This window comes from Marmota monax, unplaced genomic scaffold (genome assembly GCF_021218885.2).
Source record: "Marmota monax isolate L192 unplaced genomic scaffold, Marmota_monax_Labrador192_F-V1.1 WCK01_AAM20220418_F8-fsc00013, whole genome shotgun sequence".
Taxonomy (NCBI): Eukaryota; Metazoa; Chordata; class Mammalia; order Rodentia; family Sciuridae; genus Marmota; species Marmota monax.
In genome coordinates this window covers 21253524-21268381 of record NW_026692202.1, presented here as the reverse complement: position 1 = coordinate 21268381, position 14858 = coordinate 21253524, and the positions used below count along the sequence as shown (strand labels likewise).

The 14858-nt window shown below is 37.3% G+C and overlaps 1 protein-coding gene across 2 annotated transcripts in view; it reads left to right on the top strand.

The window, feature by feature from the left end:
- Positions 1-849: 849 nt before the first annotated feature.
- Positions 850-14858, top strand: part of Znf292 (zinc finger protein 292) — an 81072-nt gene continuing 67063 nt past the window's right edge. Inside the window, exons 1-2 of one of the 2 annotated variants that reach the window (XM_046431814.2) lie at positions 850-2318; positions 2518-2714. In XM_046431814.2, coding sequence (XP_046287770.1) covers positions 2547-2714 — 168 coding nt within the window. In that variant the 5' untranslated portion in view covers positions 850-2318; positions 2518-2546. Of the gene's footprint in view, positions 2319-2517; positions 2715-14858 lie in introns of those variants that run through there. The other variant, XM_046431822.2, reaches the window with a different exon arrangement.

Sequence of the window (14858 nt, the reverse complement as noted above, 5' to 3'; positions counted from 1 at the left end):
GCCACATCCCCAGCCCTAATGTTACCACTTACCTGCCATCCTTACATTTCTAAAAATTTTTTACATGTATGTAAATAGAGAAGAACTGGAGGAACAGGGAGGTAAAGGATATGAGTGTACATGCCAATGGACAGGTATCTATAATAATGCTTAGAATCAATTTGCTTATCAAGTATCAAGTCTCCTTAATTTTAGGGTTATCATGGGCTGGAGGAAGGAATGGTCCACTTTTTTGATTCTTATCCCCCCTATGCTAGAGTTTGAGTCCAGTGCCTTGCACGTGTATTCTACCATGGAGCTACACCTGCAGCTCTATCTAATTCTTTTAAAAATAAAAAACAATATTTTGGTATATTTCTCTTTGGATATGTTTTCTCCCCTACTCCCTTTTTTCTTCTTCCCACAGATTAGATACAATTGTACATATCAAGTGTAATTAGCCACTACACTTGAAGTGCAAATGCATTTTGTTAACCTTTGATACCTTAGATCTCCTTGGATTAACTGGTATGTTTGGCTAATCGCACATTTCTCATTTTTCACTGGATTTCTAAGATAACAAAAACTGATTTAGACATTCAAATGAAGTTTCAATACTTGGAAAAGTGAGCTGCAAATATTAAAAATCATTAGCTGCGGGCTGGAAAATGTAGCTCAGCAGTGGGGGAAAAAAAAGTTTACCCTGCCAGCAGTGGAAAAAAAAGTTTAGTTGCTTTTTCAGCTCTCAGTGATACTATTACAAATTATACCCTTTCTCCCTTAAATGTACTTCCAGTATCTACCACAGTAAACATTTGAAGATTCTATCTTTAAAATATATATATATATATATCTTTATTTTGTTTATTTTTATGTGGTACTGAGGATTAAACCTGGTGGCTTGCATGTGCTAGGCAAGTGCTCTATCGCTGAGCCCCAGCCCCAGCCCCTGATGATTCTATCTTAATAAGTAATACTGATAATGTTTTTCATAAGGTTTAGTTGTGCCTGCTCACCTTATATAATGCTACTTTTAAAACATGACCATCACAGACACATTATAAAACACTCATCCTGGACAACATACTATGTAGAATACCAAAAATCTCTTGAAAAGGACACTGCACTCAATAGGTATTCTTTTTATTTCAGATGCTGGTACTAAAAAAAATCAGAACATAAGAGTGAAAAGACTAGGTACTCCATCAATATCATTTCTGAATTTCTGTATTCAGCTGTAAGAATGGCCTCTTATTTAATGCTGATATTAACAAAACAGTAGTTTTGTTATGAACTTTAGGTTAAACACTTGATTGATGGGGATGCTGGGGACTGAAAACAGGAGCTCACACACCCTAGGCAAGCATTACCACTGAGCTATAACTCCAGCCCATCTTCTATTCCTTTAATGTCAAGAATTTCATATCTTCAAGTTTGAATATGGTTCAGAATGCCATCACTATTTGTAGCACAAGGGAAGAAATGCTGCTATTTATAATAATTTTTGACAACCTTGTTCTTTTATTTTAGCATCAATTTTCTCTCCTCCATTATGATTTTAATGGAGTCCTTGTTGCTTTTTTTTTTTTTTTCCTTGACCTACTTTCTTTTCAAGAGCTTTCATATATAGCCTGCTTTCAGTGTTGGTGATTTCTGTAGTGAGGAGTCTTAAATCACCGAGAAAGAGATTAGTTGGTTACTTAGTTTTAAAATGTTTCTGTGGTTTAAAAATCATCTGGTTACAACGTTCATAATTTTAGTCTTGTTTTAATTCTTTCAAAACTATGCTCTTCGTGAGTTTGTCCCGTTCTCCAGTATGAGGATTAAACCTCATTCTGCTCTGATCTGTTATTTTTCTTTGTTGCCGCCACAGCCGTAGAGAATATTTTTCCAAGGGAGAGGTGTTTTTGGGGATGAAGAGGAGAGGCAAGTTGGACCAGAACTGGTACTCAGGCATTGGGTCTCTCCTCCCTTCCTCTCTCCTCCCAGCCGGTTGAGAAGTCAATTTTTGACAGTTCCGAGTCCGGCTTTGACTCACGCTTGTGGTTCATGGGTGGGCTTTACGTTCTCCCGCTCCCCTTGCATCTGGCCGTTTACAGGCCAACAGCAAATGCAGCCATTGCCCCAGGGTACCCAGAACTCTCTTCCCGCCGTCCTCTTGGAGGACTAGGGTATATGATCATAGCCGACTTCAGGGACTCGGAAAAGCCACGCCGGGACCCGGACACTGGAGAGGAAGCCCCTCCCCAGGCTTTTTCCCTTCGCGGGGCCCACGTGACCAACAACAGGCCTCACCAGCCCGCCCCTTTTCGGCCGCTGCAGCCCACTTCCCGCTTGGGGTAAGTAAAACGCGGTTTTCGCACAGCCTCAACCCCGCCCTTCTCCTGTCCCCTATCCTTCACCTCCCTCCAGCTTTCTCGTGCCACTCTCCCCGCCCCCCATGCTCCCCACCGGGCCCTTTGTACGTGCTCGGCGGCGTGCGAGCGCGCCCGGCACGTGACCCCGCCGAACGTGGCATTGTGTTATCACGTGACCCAGGTGCGTACGCGACGGAGCGGGGTGTGAAGATGGCGGACGAAGAGGCCGAGCAGGAGAGGTTGAGTTGCGGTGGAGGCGGCTGCGTCGCGGAACTGCAGCGCCTGGGCGAGCGGCTCCAGGAGCTGGAGCGACAGCTGCGGGAGAGCCGGGTACCGGCCGTGGAAGCGGCCACAGAGTACTGTCAGCAGCTGTGCCAGGTGAGGACGCCCGGGGGTCCCCTCCCCCTTTACCCAGCTAGAGGGGGAAGAGGGCGAGCAAGCGCCAGGCGGCCGAGTGGTGGTGGTCTCTGCCTTGGCATCGTCTGCGGCGCTGCCGCCGGGGCGAGAGCGGGGAGTACGAGGAAAGCGCCTTTGTGTGACTGCCGTTGTGGCGGTTGTTGTTGTCTGCACCTCCCGGCTGGGGGAAGGGAGTTGTGGTCTGGGCGGAAAATTCCCCCTCCTCTTCCCCTCCCCGAACTCGGGACTGCGCGGTCCCCACAGCTGAGATGTAGAGCGCGAGGCTTGGGAGAGTGTAAGAGGGGAATGGAGGCCAGCTCCTCTTCCTCTTCTCATTGTGCACTGGGGATTACGGTACTCTGCGCCTCTGCTTCCCACTCCGACGGGCCTCCGCCCCCCCTGATTTGAGTCCTTTGCTTTCGCTTGCTTTTATGCATCCCGCCCCCGGCCCCGGCCCGGGCCGCGTCCAGGCTGTCGCGGGCCTTTGTTGTTCGAGTTTCGCCCAGCGACTGAAGGGGTCTTTGTTGATGTTCCGTGGGGGCAGTCCCTGCCGACCCCTTGTAGTTGCGGGAAGCGTTTGGAAAGGGGGTGGTGGCGGCAGTCGTTGTCCGCTCCAGTCTTTGCTTGCTTGGTGCACTGCTTCCAAGATAAAGGTTGATCTCCTGGGTGGGGAAGAGTTGTCTCTGCACACCTTTCCCGGAGTCGGTTGTCCCTTTGGGGCAGCTGTTCCAGAGCCTCTCTTTTGCTTTCTCCTTTCGAGGAGTACGATACTCTCCCCTCTGCACCCCAACCCATCTCGCATTTCTTTGAATCTTTCCTATTGGCCTCTTGGTGAAGGGGCAGAAGACTGAGGTTCATGTGGATCTTTGCTTTGGTTAGTTTCAAATCTTTCCTATTTTCTTGCCCAAGGACACTGCTTAACAGTGAATTCGTTCTAACCAGGATTTGGAATGTTAACGATACTGTTTGCTCATGACAGAATATGGAGAGTTTGAGTCTACATTTGTGCTTATCACCAGCCCTCGTGTTACATTTGAAATTCCAAGGTGCTGCTTCTGACTATGGTGAAGATTTTGGTTCAATTGTATAGTCGAGGAGGGAAAAGACAGTTTTTACAGGCTACATTTAGTTAACTTGAGAATATGTCCTTACGGAGAGTTTGTCTTGGAAATACTGAGCTTAAGATCGAACAGTGGTAGACCATTTTAGCATTTCAGAGTAGATTACATTTTTGCTTATTTTTAAACCTCCAAATTCTGAAATCTTCTTTCAGAAAAAGAAGATCAGGGATATTTGATCCTTACAAAAGAATCTCAATTGCAGTATGCATTTTATTGTCATGAATGATTTGATGGCCATTTGTTTTTGAAAAGGAACTTTGTGAGATCATGTGGTGGCTTGTTTAGGAGTATATGCAATCAGAAAGTTCCCCACTTAAGGTAACAGGTCTTGAGTAGATATTCTGTCATTCCTTTGAATCCTCCCTTTTTTTGGCGGGGGTGAGTGGGGGGACTGGGAATTGAACCTTGGAGTGCTTTAGCACTGAACAACATCCCCAGTCCTTTTTCTATTTTTTATTTCTCCTAGCTTGCTGAGGCTGGCCTTGAAATATTCTCCTGCCTCAGCCTCCTGAGTTACCGGGATTCCTTTGAATCTTAGTTTTAAAGAATCATTTCAAATTGCCAGTTTCTCTGTCTTGGAAGTAGCCACTTAATCATCATCATCTTCTTCTTCTTCTTCTTCTTTTTTTAAGATTTTTTAGTTGTCAATGGACCTTTATTTATTTATATGCAGTGCAGAGAATCAAACCCAGTCCCTCACACATGCTGGGCAAGCATTCTACCACTGAACCACAACTCCAGCTTCCCTCCACTTAATTTTATTTGGTCTTTAGATATGAAGATTTATTTTAAATATTAAAAAAAAAACTCAGTAAGATAGCTACAGTAGAAAGTGTTTTGTAAGTAGGGTCACCTTTTTTTATATTTATTTTTTTTTTAGTTGGACACAATACCTTTATCCCATTTATTTTTATGGGATGCAGAGGATGGATCCAACCCAGGACACCAAGCATGCTAGTAGTGAGTGCTCTACCACTGAGCCACAACCCCAGGCGCCCCCCACCACCACCTTTTTAACTAGTGAAAAGTGTATGTGTTCCTAATACTTGAGTCAAGCTTTGCTTAAAAATGTTTCCTCTTGGTACTGTCCACTGATGATATTAAAGCTAGTTTTACTCTTGACCAAAAGTATTTATAAACAGGATTAATAATTTAGGGAAAAGGGGATCTCATGCAGACTGCACTTTTTGAAGGTTTATGACAAGATAAAATCATTGCCTTAAAATTTTTTTTAATGAATGAGGGTTTTTAAAAACCAGTGTGAACGTGACTTCTGGTATTAATTTTGTTAAGTGATTAGTCTTACCACACATAAATTGTTTTTTATTGACTGGTGCTGACAAAAACAAAATAGTAATGAAATAAACCTCGAGTGTATTTCAGAAATTATAAAATATGCCATGCATGTCAATCCCACAATTATTTGGATACACTTAAATATGATTATTATTTTAATAGGGTCTTTGGCTTTGATTCCTTCTACAGCATTTGCTAGATTTAAAAAAAATAGAACCTATTAATTTTAGTAATCCCGTTGAAGGGGAGGTAGCATGAAGCATTGTCTTTAAAATTGTATCTTGATATCAAGTTGAGCAAAGCAATGGTTAACAATTATATAATTTATTGGAGCAATCTAAATATAGTATTTGAAATACTAGGAACTAAAAATTATGTCTTGGTTTCTAACCTTGATATTATTATTAACATTTTTGTTTTTCCTATGAAACTGGGATATTCACATGCTTCAAGAAGGCAAAAACTTTAGTCAGAATTAATGGGCTTCCAGAGTTAGTATTCTGTCATTGTTGATGCTCAGTGATTGTGTGATCCTCCCTGTTGCATTTATTTAAAAAAAAAAAAAAAGAATGAATTAAGAGCCGGAGATGTAGATTAGCAGCAGAGCACTTGCCTAGTATGTGTGAGACCCACCCTGGGTTTGATCCCCAGCATTGCCAATAAAAATAATATTTTTAAAAATTTACACAAAATAATTGTAGATATGTATGGGATACAGTATGCTTCTTCAGTACCTGTATATATTATTCACTGATGAAATCAAGGTAATTAGGATATCCATCACCTCAAGACATTCATTTCTTTGTGGTAAGACCATTCAAAAACCTCTCTTCTAGCTATTTTGAAATACACATTTTTGATATCTGTGTTACCCTACCATGTGCCAGAGATCTTATTCCTTCTATCTAATTATCTCCTTTCATCCCTCTCCTTCTTCCCTTCCCTACTCTCTGATAACTAGAGCCTTTTTAGATTCCACATATGAGTGAGCGGTATTTGTCTTTCTGACAGGCTTGTGTCACTCAGTGTAATATCCTCCAGGTGTTGCAAATAACAGACTCATCCTTTTTCATGACTGAAGAGTATTCCATTGTGTATATACCACAGGTCCTTTATCCATTCATCAAGCAATGGATATTTAGATTCATTCTTTATCTTGGTTTATTGTGAGTAGTGCTACCCTAAACATGGAAGCATCTCTTCAATACACCACTGCTTTCATTTCTTTTGTATATATACTCAGAGTGGGATTGCTAGATCATATGGTAGTTTTTGTTGTTGTTGTTTTGTTTGGGTTTTTTTTTAGTTGTCAATGGACCTTTATTTTTTTATTTACTTATTTGTGGTGCTGAGGATCTAACCCAGTACCTTATACATTCCAGGCAAGTGTGCTACCTGAGCCACAGTCTCAGCCCAGTAGTTCTGTTTTTAACATTAGAATAAGAATGACTTAGAATAAGAATACATGATAAGAATACAATGACTTAGAATAAGAATACATGAAATAGAATGACTTAGAATAAGAATACATGATATCCAGAATCAATTTCTTGCATTTCTTGTCTTTTTAATCACAGCCATTAACTGGGGTGAGGTGATATATTATTGTGTTTGGGTTTTTTCTTTTTTTTTCATGTTGGATATTCAACCCAAGGCCTTACCCATGCTAAGAACATGCTGTACCACTGAGCTATGCCTGGTCTCCTTATTGTTGTTTTGATTTGCATTTCCCTGATGATTTGTGAAGTTGAGCATTTTTTCATATACCTGTTGGTCATTTGTATGTCTTCTGAGAAAGTTCTATTACAGTCTTTTTGTCTTTTTTTTTTTTTTTGCTATTCTATTACTTTTGTATTCTGAATATCAATCCCTTCCTTATCAGTTGTATAGTTAATACATATATTCTCCCTTTCAATAGGTTGTATCTTTATTATGTTTTTTCCTTGGCTGTGAATGAATTTTTTCGTTTGGTAATCCCAGATTAAAATCCCATTTGTTTAATTTTGCTTTTGTTTCCTGTGCTTTTGGGGTCATATCCTAAAAGTCCTTTGCCTGGTTCAGTGTAATGTAATATTTCTCTTATGTTTTCTTCTACTAGGTTCATAGTTTCAGGTTTTACACTTAAGTCTTTAATCCATTTTGAGATGTTTTGTATGTAGTGAGAGACAAAGGACCAATTTACTTTTTCTCCATGTGGGCATCTAATTTTCCTAGCATTATTTATTGAAGAAACGGTTCTTTCACCAGTGTGTGTTTTTGGCAACTTTGTGTTTTTTTACTCCACTAGGATGTAAATTAATAAGAAGATCTATTTGCTATAGATGTGAATTACAAATGAATTTTTATTTTGGCAAAAGGTGAGCTAAAAAATATAGTGCAGTAAAAATAGAATTTGCTTTTGATCCTTAGTTTGTGGATTTTCTCTCTTTTTGAAAGATGTAGGATAGTATCAGAGTTCTTAGATTCTGAAAAATAGAATAGAAATGAAAGGCATAAGCTGTTTTTAAATTGTTAACAAGAGTTTTTTTGCTCTTTATATTTAGAGTTGCTTCCTGGAAACAAGCCCCACTTTTGTTTATTTTAATGAACATTTGCTTAAAGCTAAAGTGGAAGGTAAAACATGGGCCTGTGAGAATACCTGTCACAAATTTTAAATTTCCTTTTATCTTTTAAACGTTTGTTTTTATATGGGTACCACAGGTAACTTTTATTAATTTTCTTAACACTGACTTAGAATAAGAATACATGATATCCAGAATTAATTTCTTGCATTTATTTGTTTACTATATTTACCAGTATTAAAAACTGGTTATAAAAATCTCCTGAACTATTGTATTATGCTGTGCCAGTATTTACTCATTCAGCATTTTTGTTGAGTACCTGCTATATATGGGCCAGGCATGATCATGGTCACTAGTTTCAAGGAGCTTACAGTCTCTGAAAGAAGATAGGACAGATAATTGTAGTAGAATGTGATTTGTGTCTATATCTGAGATGAGTATAGTATGGTTGAAATTTATTGATTTGAGAGTTTTAATAGAAATATTCCAACGGAAGAGTTGTTCTGAAAGGATTTTAAAATAATCACTCACTGAAAAAATTAAGCCTTGTAGTAGTTGAACCATGATTTGTCAAGGTGTAGTGTTTGCTGACAGCATTATATTCTGGGCAGGATGACTGGTGGATTTAACAGTGCCTGGGATCAAACCTGGACCTTTGGCATGTTAGGCAAGCATTCTGTGACTGAGCTACCCCCGCCCCTACCCTGACACCTGTTTTAAAGCATTGAACTGCAGTTGTGGAAATGTGTATTGTATATAAATATAAATAGTGTCTTATATATTTATAATTTTTTAGTTCATATAACTAGTGCTTCTCAATTGGACTTCCAGTTTTCTCTTCCATAGCATTTAGAAATATGCAGGTTCAGTTTTTTGGTTATTGCAGTGACTAGGGGTATGGTAACTGGCACATAGTGCTCTCAAGTGTGGATGCTAAATATTTTGAAGTGACCACAACATTCCTTTCTCTTGGAAATTTATTTATCTGCCTAAATAGCCACAGTGCTCTTTTGAAAAATATTGAACAGAAAGAAAAAAATATATATTCAGGAGATTATTTTTTAGTTATGCTTTTTTTGTGTTAATATATCTATGCTCCAGAAATATCGATTTGGAAAGTACAGATAAATGATCTTCAGCCATATTTAAAAATAATTCATCCTGAGCATGAGAGGTCAGGAAACTTTATTTTTAAAGAAGAATCATGAGTAATTACTTAACTATTAAATCATTACTTTTAAGAAAGCATTTATATGCAGTGACCTAGGTTTATATGTTACAGGAGATATAAGATACAGGAGACTCCACTAGGATGTAAATTAATAAGGTAAGATTTAAATATTACTTCATGATGACGGTTGAAGAGATGTCAAACAGCAGTGTATTGTTAACTAACATTCACTTTATTTTAAATTCCCTAGTTTTTAATTTTTTTTTTTGTTTGAGAAAAGATCTTATTATATTGTCCATGCTGGTCTCAGACTCCTGAACTCAAGCCATCTTTCTACTTCAGCCTCCCAAGTGGCTGGAACTACAGTTGTGTTCCACCATGACTAGCTAATTCTCTGCTTGCTGAAAATGTAACACAGTCATGCACTGCAGCAATATACTGCATGTAAGGTGGTATATACCACATTGTGATGTATTTCTCGTAAAGTACTCCTGTAAAAATTTAGTTACAAAAAAAGGGCATACAATGAAAACTTGATCTCCTACTCCAGACCTCCCCAGTCTCCTTCCACAAAGGCAGTTTTTTATACATCTTTCCGGAAATATTTTGCTCTTTTTCTTTATTTTTACTATACTGGGAATTACCACTGAGCTACATCCCCAATTTCATCTTGTTTTTTGTTTGTTTTATTTTTTATTTTTATTTTTATTTATTTTTTGCCACATCTTCAAGATCATCCAGTAGCTGCTCATGTAATTGTGTAGTTTTCTGTTCTACAGCTGCATAATAGTTGTGGTCTGTGGTTGTATCTGATTAGTTACTGGTGAATATTTAGGTGAATAAACTAATTTATGTATAGTCATTTCAATAAAGATTTCAAAATAGGTAGTAAGCAATTCAGCCTAGGATAATAGGGAAGATTTTACTGAGGAGGTAAGATATGTTTAATAACCTTTATTAAACATTGTTTTAGTGACTTATTAAATAAAAATTAAAATTGTAAGGTGAGATACTATTTAAATTATTTGAAAATTTCTTTGTTTCATCAGTTTGGTGCAAGCTGATTCTTTTATTTAGCTGCATGTTTTGCTTACGTTTAATTATAGAGACAAAGTATTTGAAACTGCTTAAGCATTTTCCTTAAGAAATTATAAACTCTTCTTTTGACTATTAGAGGCTATCTTAGGTTAATTTGTAGGACACATCAAATCAGAAAAAAGAATGACTTGGTTGTTAATTAGTGATAATTACTTTAGGTATTGAGGGAGTAATAAGTCATTTAAACTTTAAAAGTTTAGCTAATACTCATGGGAAATAATTTTTTGAATGTTCATAATTAGTGTGATTGCATGTTGGAGATATTAAACTCCACTTTCCAGAATATGCTTACACCAATTTTAGCAAAAGAGAAAACTTTACCTGGCTTTACTTTCCTGCATTTTGATACTTTTTGGTTTTAAATAAAATTGAGGGAAAAGAAGATACATTCTGTAGTTGCCCTTCTTAATGTTATTTGTTCGTTCATTCATTTAGTGGTGCTGAGAATCAGATTCAAGGCTTTATACATGCTAGGCAAGCACTCTGTCACTGAGATACATCCCCAGCCCCTCATAGCATTTATTTATAACTTCTAGAACAGGTTTTTTTTAAAAAACAGTTTTGTTGTGTTTGTGCTACTGGACATTGAACCCAGAGCCTTGTTTGTGGTAGGCAAGTGTTCTACCATTGAGCTACACCCTCAATCCCAGTTATTGGTTTTCTTGAGATTCTGTCACACACTAGAGATTATTTTTCCCAACTCCCACAGGATAATCCTACTTATAGAAAATGGAAACTTTGCTTTCATTCATGTGTGTGTTACATATGCCACAGATCTTTAAACTACTTATTTTTTTTCTGTAGTGCCTTTTGATTCATTGTTTCCCTTTTGGCATTGAGAATTGTATGGTAAACCTCAGAATAAAAATGTTACTTTTCCTTCTTATCTTTATATTAAATAAAATTAGTGGTTTCAAAGTACATGTACTTACCCAAGAAGACTTGTTATTGTTCAGCCAATTACATATTTTTTTCTTAATTTATTTATAGCCACCTATTTAAATTCTTCTATGTGGAAATATTAAGGGAGCTATAGGAAATTATGGCATGGAAGTCTTCCCTCAAATACTACATTTTATCTTAAAGGAATTTGGATAACCACAGAAGGGGGAAGGATGAAAATAAAAGCTTAGAGAAATGGAACAACTATTCTGTAATAGTCAACTTTTTCACCTCTGTGACCAAAAGACCTGACAACAGGTTTAGAGGAGAAAGGGTTTATTAGGTGCTCACAGTTTCAGAGGTCTCGGTCCATAATCAAGCCCACTCTGTTACTCTGAGCTTGAGGTGATACAGAACATCATATTGGAAAGGTATGGAGAAGGAAAGCAGCTCTAGACATGACACCAGGAACCAGAGATTCCCCTAACAAGGAGCAAAACACCCCAAATGCAGGCCTCCAGTGACTCACCACCTCCAGTCACATCCTATCTGCCTATAGTTAACACACAGTTAATCTCTATCAGTGGATTAATGCACTGATTAGGTTAAGGCTCTTAGAACCAAATCATTTCACACCTCAATTTTCTTGCATTGTCTCATGCATGAGCTTTTGTTGGGGGATGCCTCATATCTGAACCATAACATATTCAAACTAATATTTGGAGGAAAACCTGGATAGAAAGAAAAGCAACCATTTGTATTTTTGGTGTTTTTTTAAGAAAGAAAGTTTTTGTTGTTGTTGTTGTTGTTGTTTTTTGAGAGAGAGAGAATTTTATTTATTTTTTAGTTTTTCGGTGGACACAACATCTTTTTTTTGCTGAGGATCCAGGATCGAATCCGGGCCGCACGCATGCTTGAGCCACATCCCCAACCCCACCATTTGTATTTTTGATTACAGGGGTTTGGGTCTCCTATGTAGTTCTGAAGTCCAGTGGCATGTTGTCTGGAGCAAAATGGTCCCAGATACCCTCACTCTGGTGTCTGGTTATAAGGAGGGTTGGTCTCGGGACCTCAGTTGAACTGCCTTATGTCTCCATGCTTATCCTTATCTTCTATTAAGGTAACCTAGTTTCTGTTAACATGGTAACAGGAAGAGAATGACCCCTATTTCACTAGTGCTTTATTTTGCAAGCTATTTATATTTGCTAATGTTCTGTTAGCTACTCTAAGTTGCACAGTTAGCCTTCTTTGTGGAGAGGGGAATACACAGTGTTATACTAGAAGATGTGATTCTTTGAGGAACATTTCTATAACAATCTACCACATATTTTATTTCCCTTTGTGCCCCACTGCAATTCCAGCCACTTTTATAGGTCAGATTTAAATTTTTCCTCTTGATAATACTGCCTCTGCTTGCTTTCTTGTCATCTTTTGTAATAAAAGCACATTAGACTATCCCTTTTGTCTTAGGTTGGCCTTCTAATTTCAATCTCTTATAAGAAAGTTGTCCTGTTCTATCACTGTGGCTTTGAAAATTTTTTAGAATGACCTCTTTATTTACTGTGGTTCTTTATCTTAATATTAAACCTAGTCTGAATTTGGCAATTTGTATTTTTTCCTTCCCTGTACTTTCTAATAATAGCATCCTAGTTGTTCTGATCTTGAGTCTTCTTTTTTCCCTCAGGAACTTACTTCTTTTAGTTTGTGAAAGTCCGCAAACTCCTCCTCTTGTCTTTCTGCCTCAGTGGCAATTCATTACTTGTAACAATGTTTGTCTTAATTTCAGTTTGTAGGAACTCCCAGAGAATGGTGTAGGTCTCTGAGTTACAAATTTTAATTGTACTCAAAAAAGTAAGTTTTCTCACTTTACTTAATTGCCACATTGAAACAAAATTATTATAAAACAATACTATGTATATAATGCATTGTTTTCATTTAATTAAAAAATGTTCCATTTGGTTTTGTGATCCATTAATAGATCATAACCAGTAGCTTGAAAAATAAAGTTTTAGGGGCTCTTAGGGTTTTAGTTTGGTAGTAGCACAAAGCCAGACCATCCCTAAATTTAAGGTGGCCTTTTGACCAGAACATGCTTATACTCAATTCAGCATCAACCTTAAATACAATTTCAGATTTCTTATAGATGAGTGCTGAGTGCAGGAACCCATCATGTCCATAGAACCTAATTGGAGAAATTAGGTTCTATGGACATAAGGTTCTATGAAACATAAGATAAAATCTGAATTTAAGCATCAACCAATGCTCTCACTCTGTTTACTTTTTTCAGCCTCTGTTAATTTTCATTGTTCTTTACAGGAATTTTCTATTTCATCTAAATTGGTCTGTTTATCTGTTTATTACTGTTACAAAGTGGATAGCCAAATGGATTTGAGTTCCCATATGAGCCTCCAGTAGGATCTGGGAAAGATATTTAGAGAAGTCATGCTTTCTTTGTCTGGAAAAAAAATAAGGGTAAATAGATGATACTACTTACCCCATATGGGGTAGTTATGAAGAACCTATCACATTGTCTGCCACAAGACATTATAAGCAAGTAGTTCTTGAGACATTCTTCTTAATATGTGTACCTTAAAGCTCAACATGATCACATGTACATTTTTCTAAATATAGGCAAAAATGTTTGTGTTGAGATATAACTCAGTGATGCACTGGTAGCAGTAGGCTCTGAGCTCACTCCCTAGCACCAAACAAACCTAAAGCTTATATTCTAACTACTGCTTCTTTAGTAATTAAGAACCCTAGAATATGAAGTTGAATATGTTGACTAGATTAGTCAGATTTAGTGTAATTCAGTATTATGATCTATTTGTAAAATATTTATTAGAAGGTGACCTGATATTGTAAATGCTGCTTAAGGAGAAATTATTTTGAACACCAAGACTTTTTTGAAGATTTACATATATCTCTTTCTATACATCTATCTTTGGCGGTACTGGGATCATATGCAGAGCCTATGAAGCATGGTAGTGAGTGCTCTTGCACTGAGTTTTACCCCTAGCCTGAGGTTTTGCCTATATTGGATGCAGATATTTGTGGTGTGGCATTATTTTTTTCCCCCTCAAAAGTCATCTTTTATAGATTTTGTTTGATTTGACCAAAACACCCTACATTCTAAGTTCAGACTTTAATAGACGTGTGTCTTTGGTATCGTTGGGGCATTGGTCCAGGACCCCTTATGGATAACTGAATCCTCGATGTTTGAGTCCTTTACAAAAATTGTGTAGTGTTTGCATATAATTCATGTACATCTTCCATCTGCTTTAAATCATCTCTAGATTACTTATTATAACTAATACAGTGTAAATGCTATGAAAATAGTTTTGTGTTGCTTAGTGAATAATGACTTGGGAAAAATATACAGGTTCAGTACAGATGCAGTTTTTCTTCAATCCTTGGTTGGTTTCAAGTGCAGAAACATGAGTATGGAGGACCTTCTATATATTTTACTTGACACTACATTAGATAATGTAAATTAAAGTCTTGGGAGTCTAAGAACATTAGTTTTAATTTTCACTTCACTGTTTATTGTGCCTTTTTCTTTTGAAATGGTGATGGTAACATTGTTTCTTTATCTTTGCCATGGTGGCCTTTTGTTGTTCTAAGAATTGATCAAAGTAGAGTAACTTAAAATGATTTTTGTAATACAAAGTGACACTTTCATTTACCCTTAGGCTACTGTGGAAACACCTTGGATGTTTTATGGATGATTTTAAAACATTGATAATTCCACTATTATCAAGTCATTTGTTATCACTTTGAAAAATAACGTTAAATTACTGATTTATCAACTTGTTGAAAGCGTATATTTTAGAGAAGGTGGAATAGATTTTATAATAGTTTATAAAACATAATTTTTCCAGCGTGGAGCAGGTTTCCATTGATGTATGTGGATGTGCCAGAAGATTGTTGGCTTTACAAATTGAAATCTTCCCTTTATACAAACAAAATTTGTTGTTGATCTTGTTTATGTGGTTTT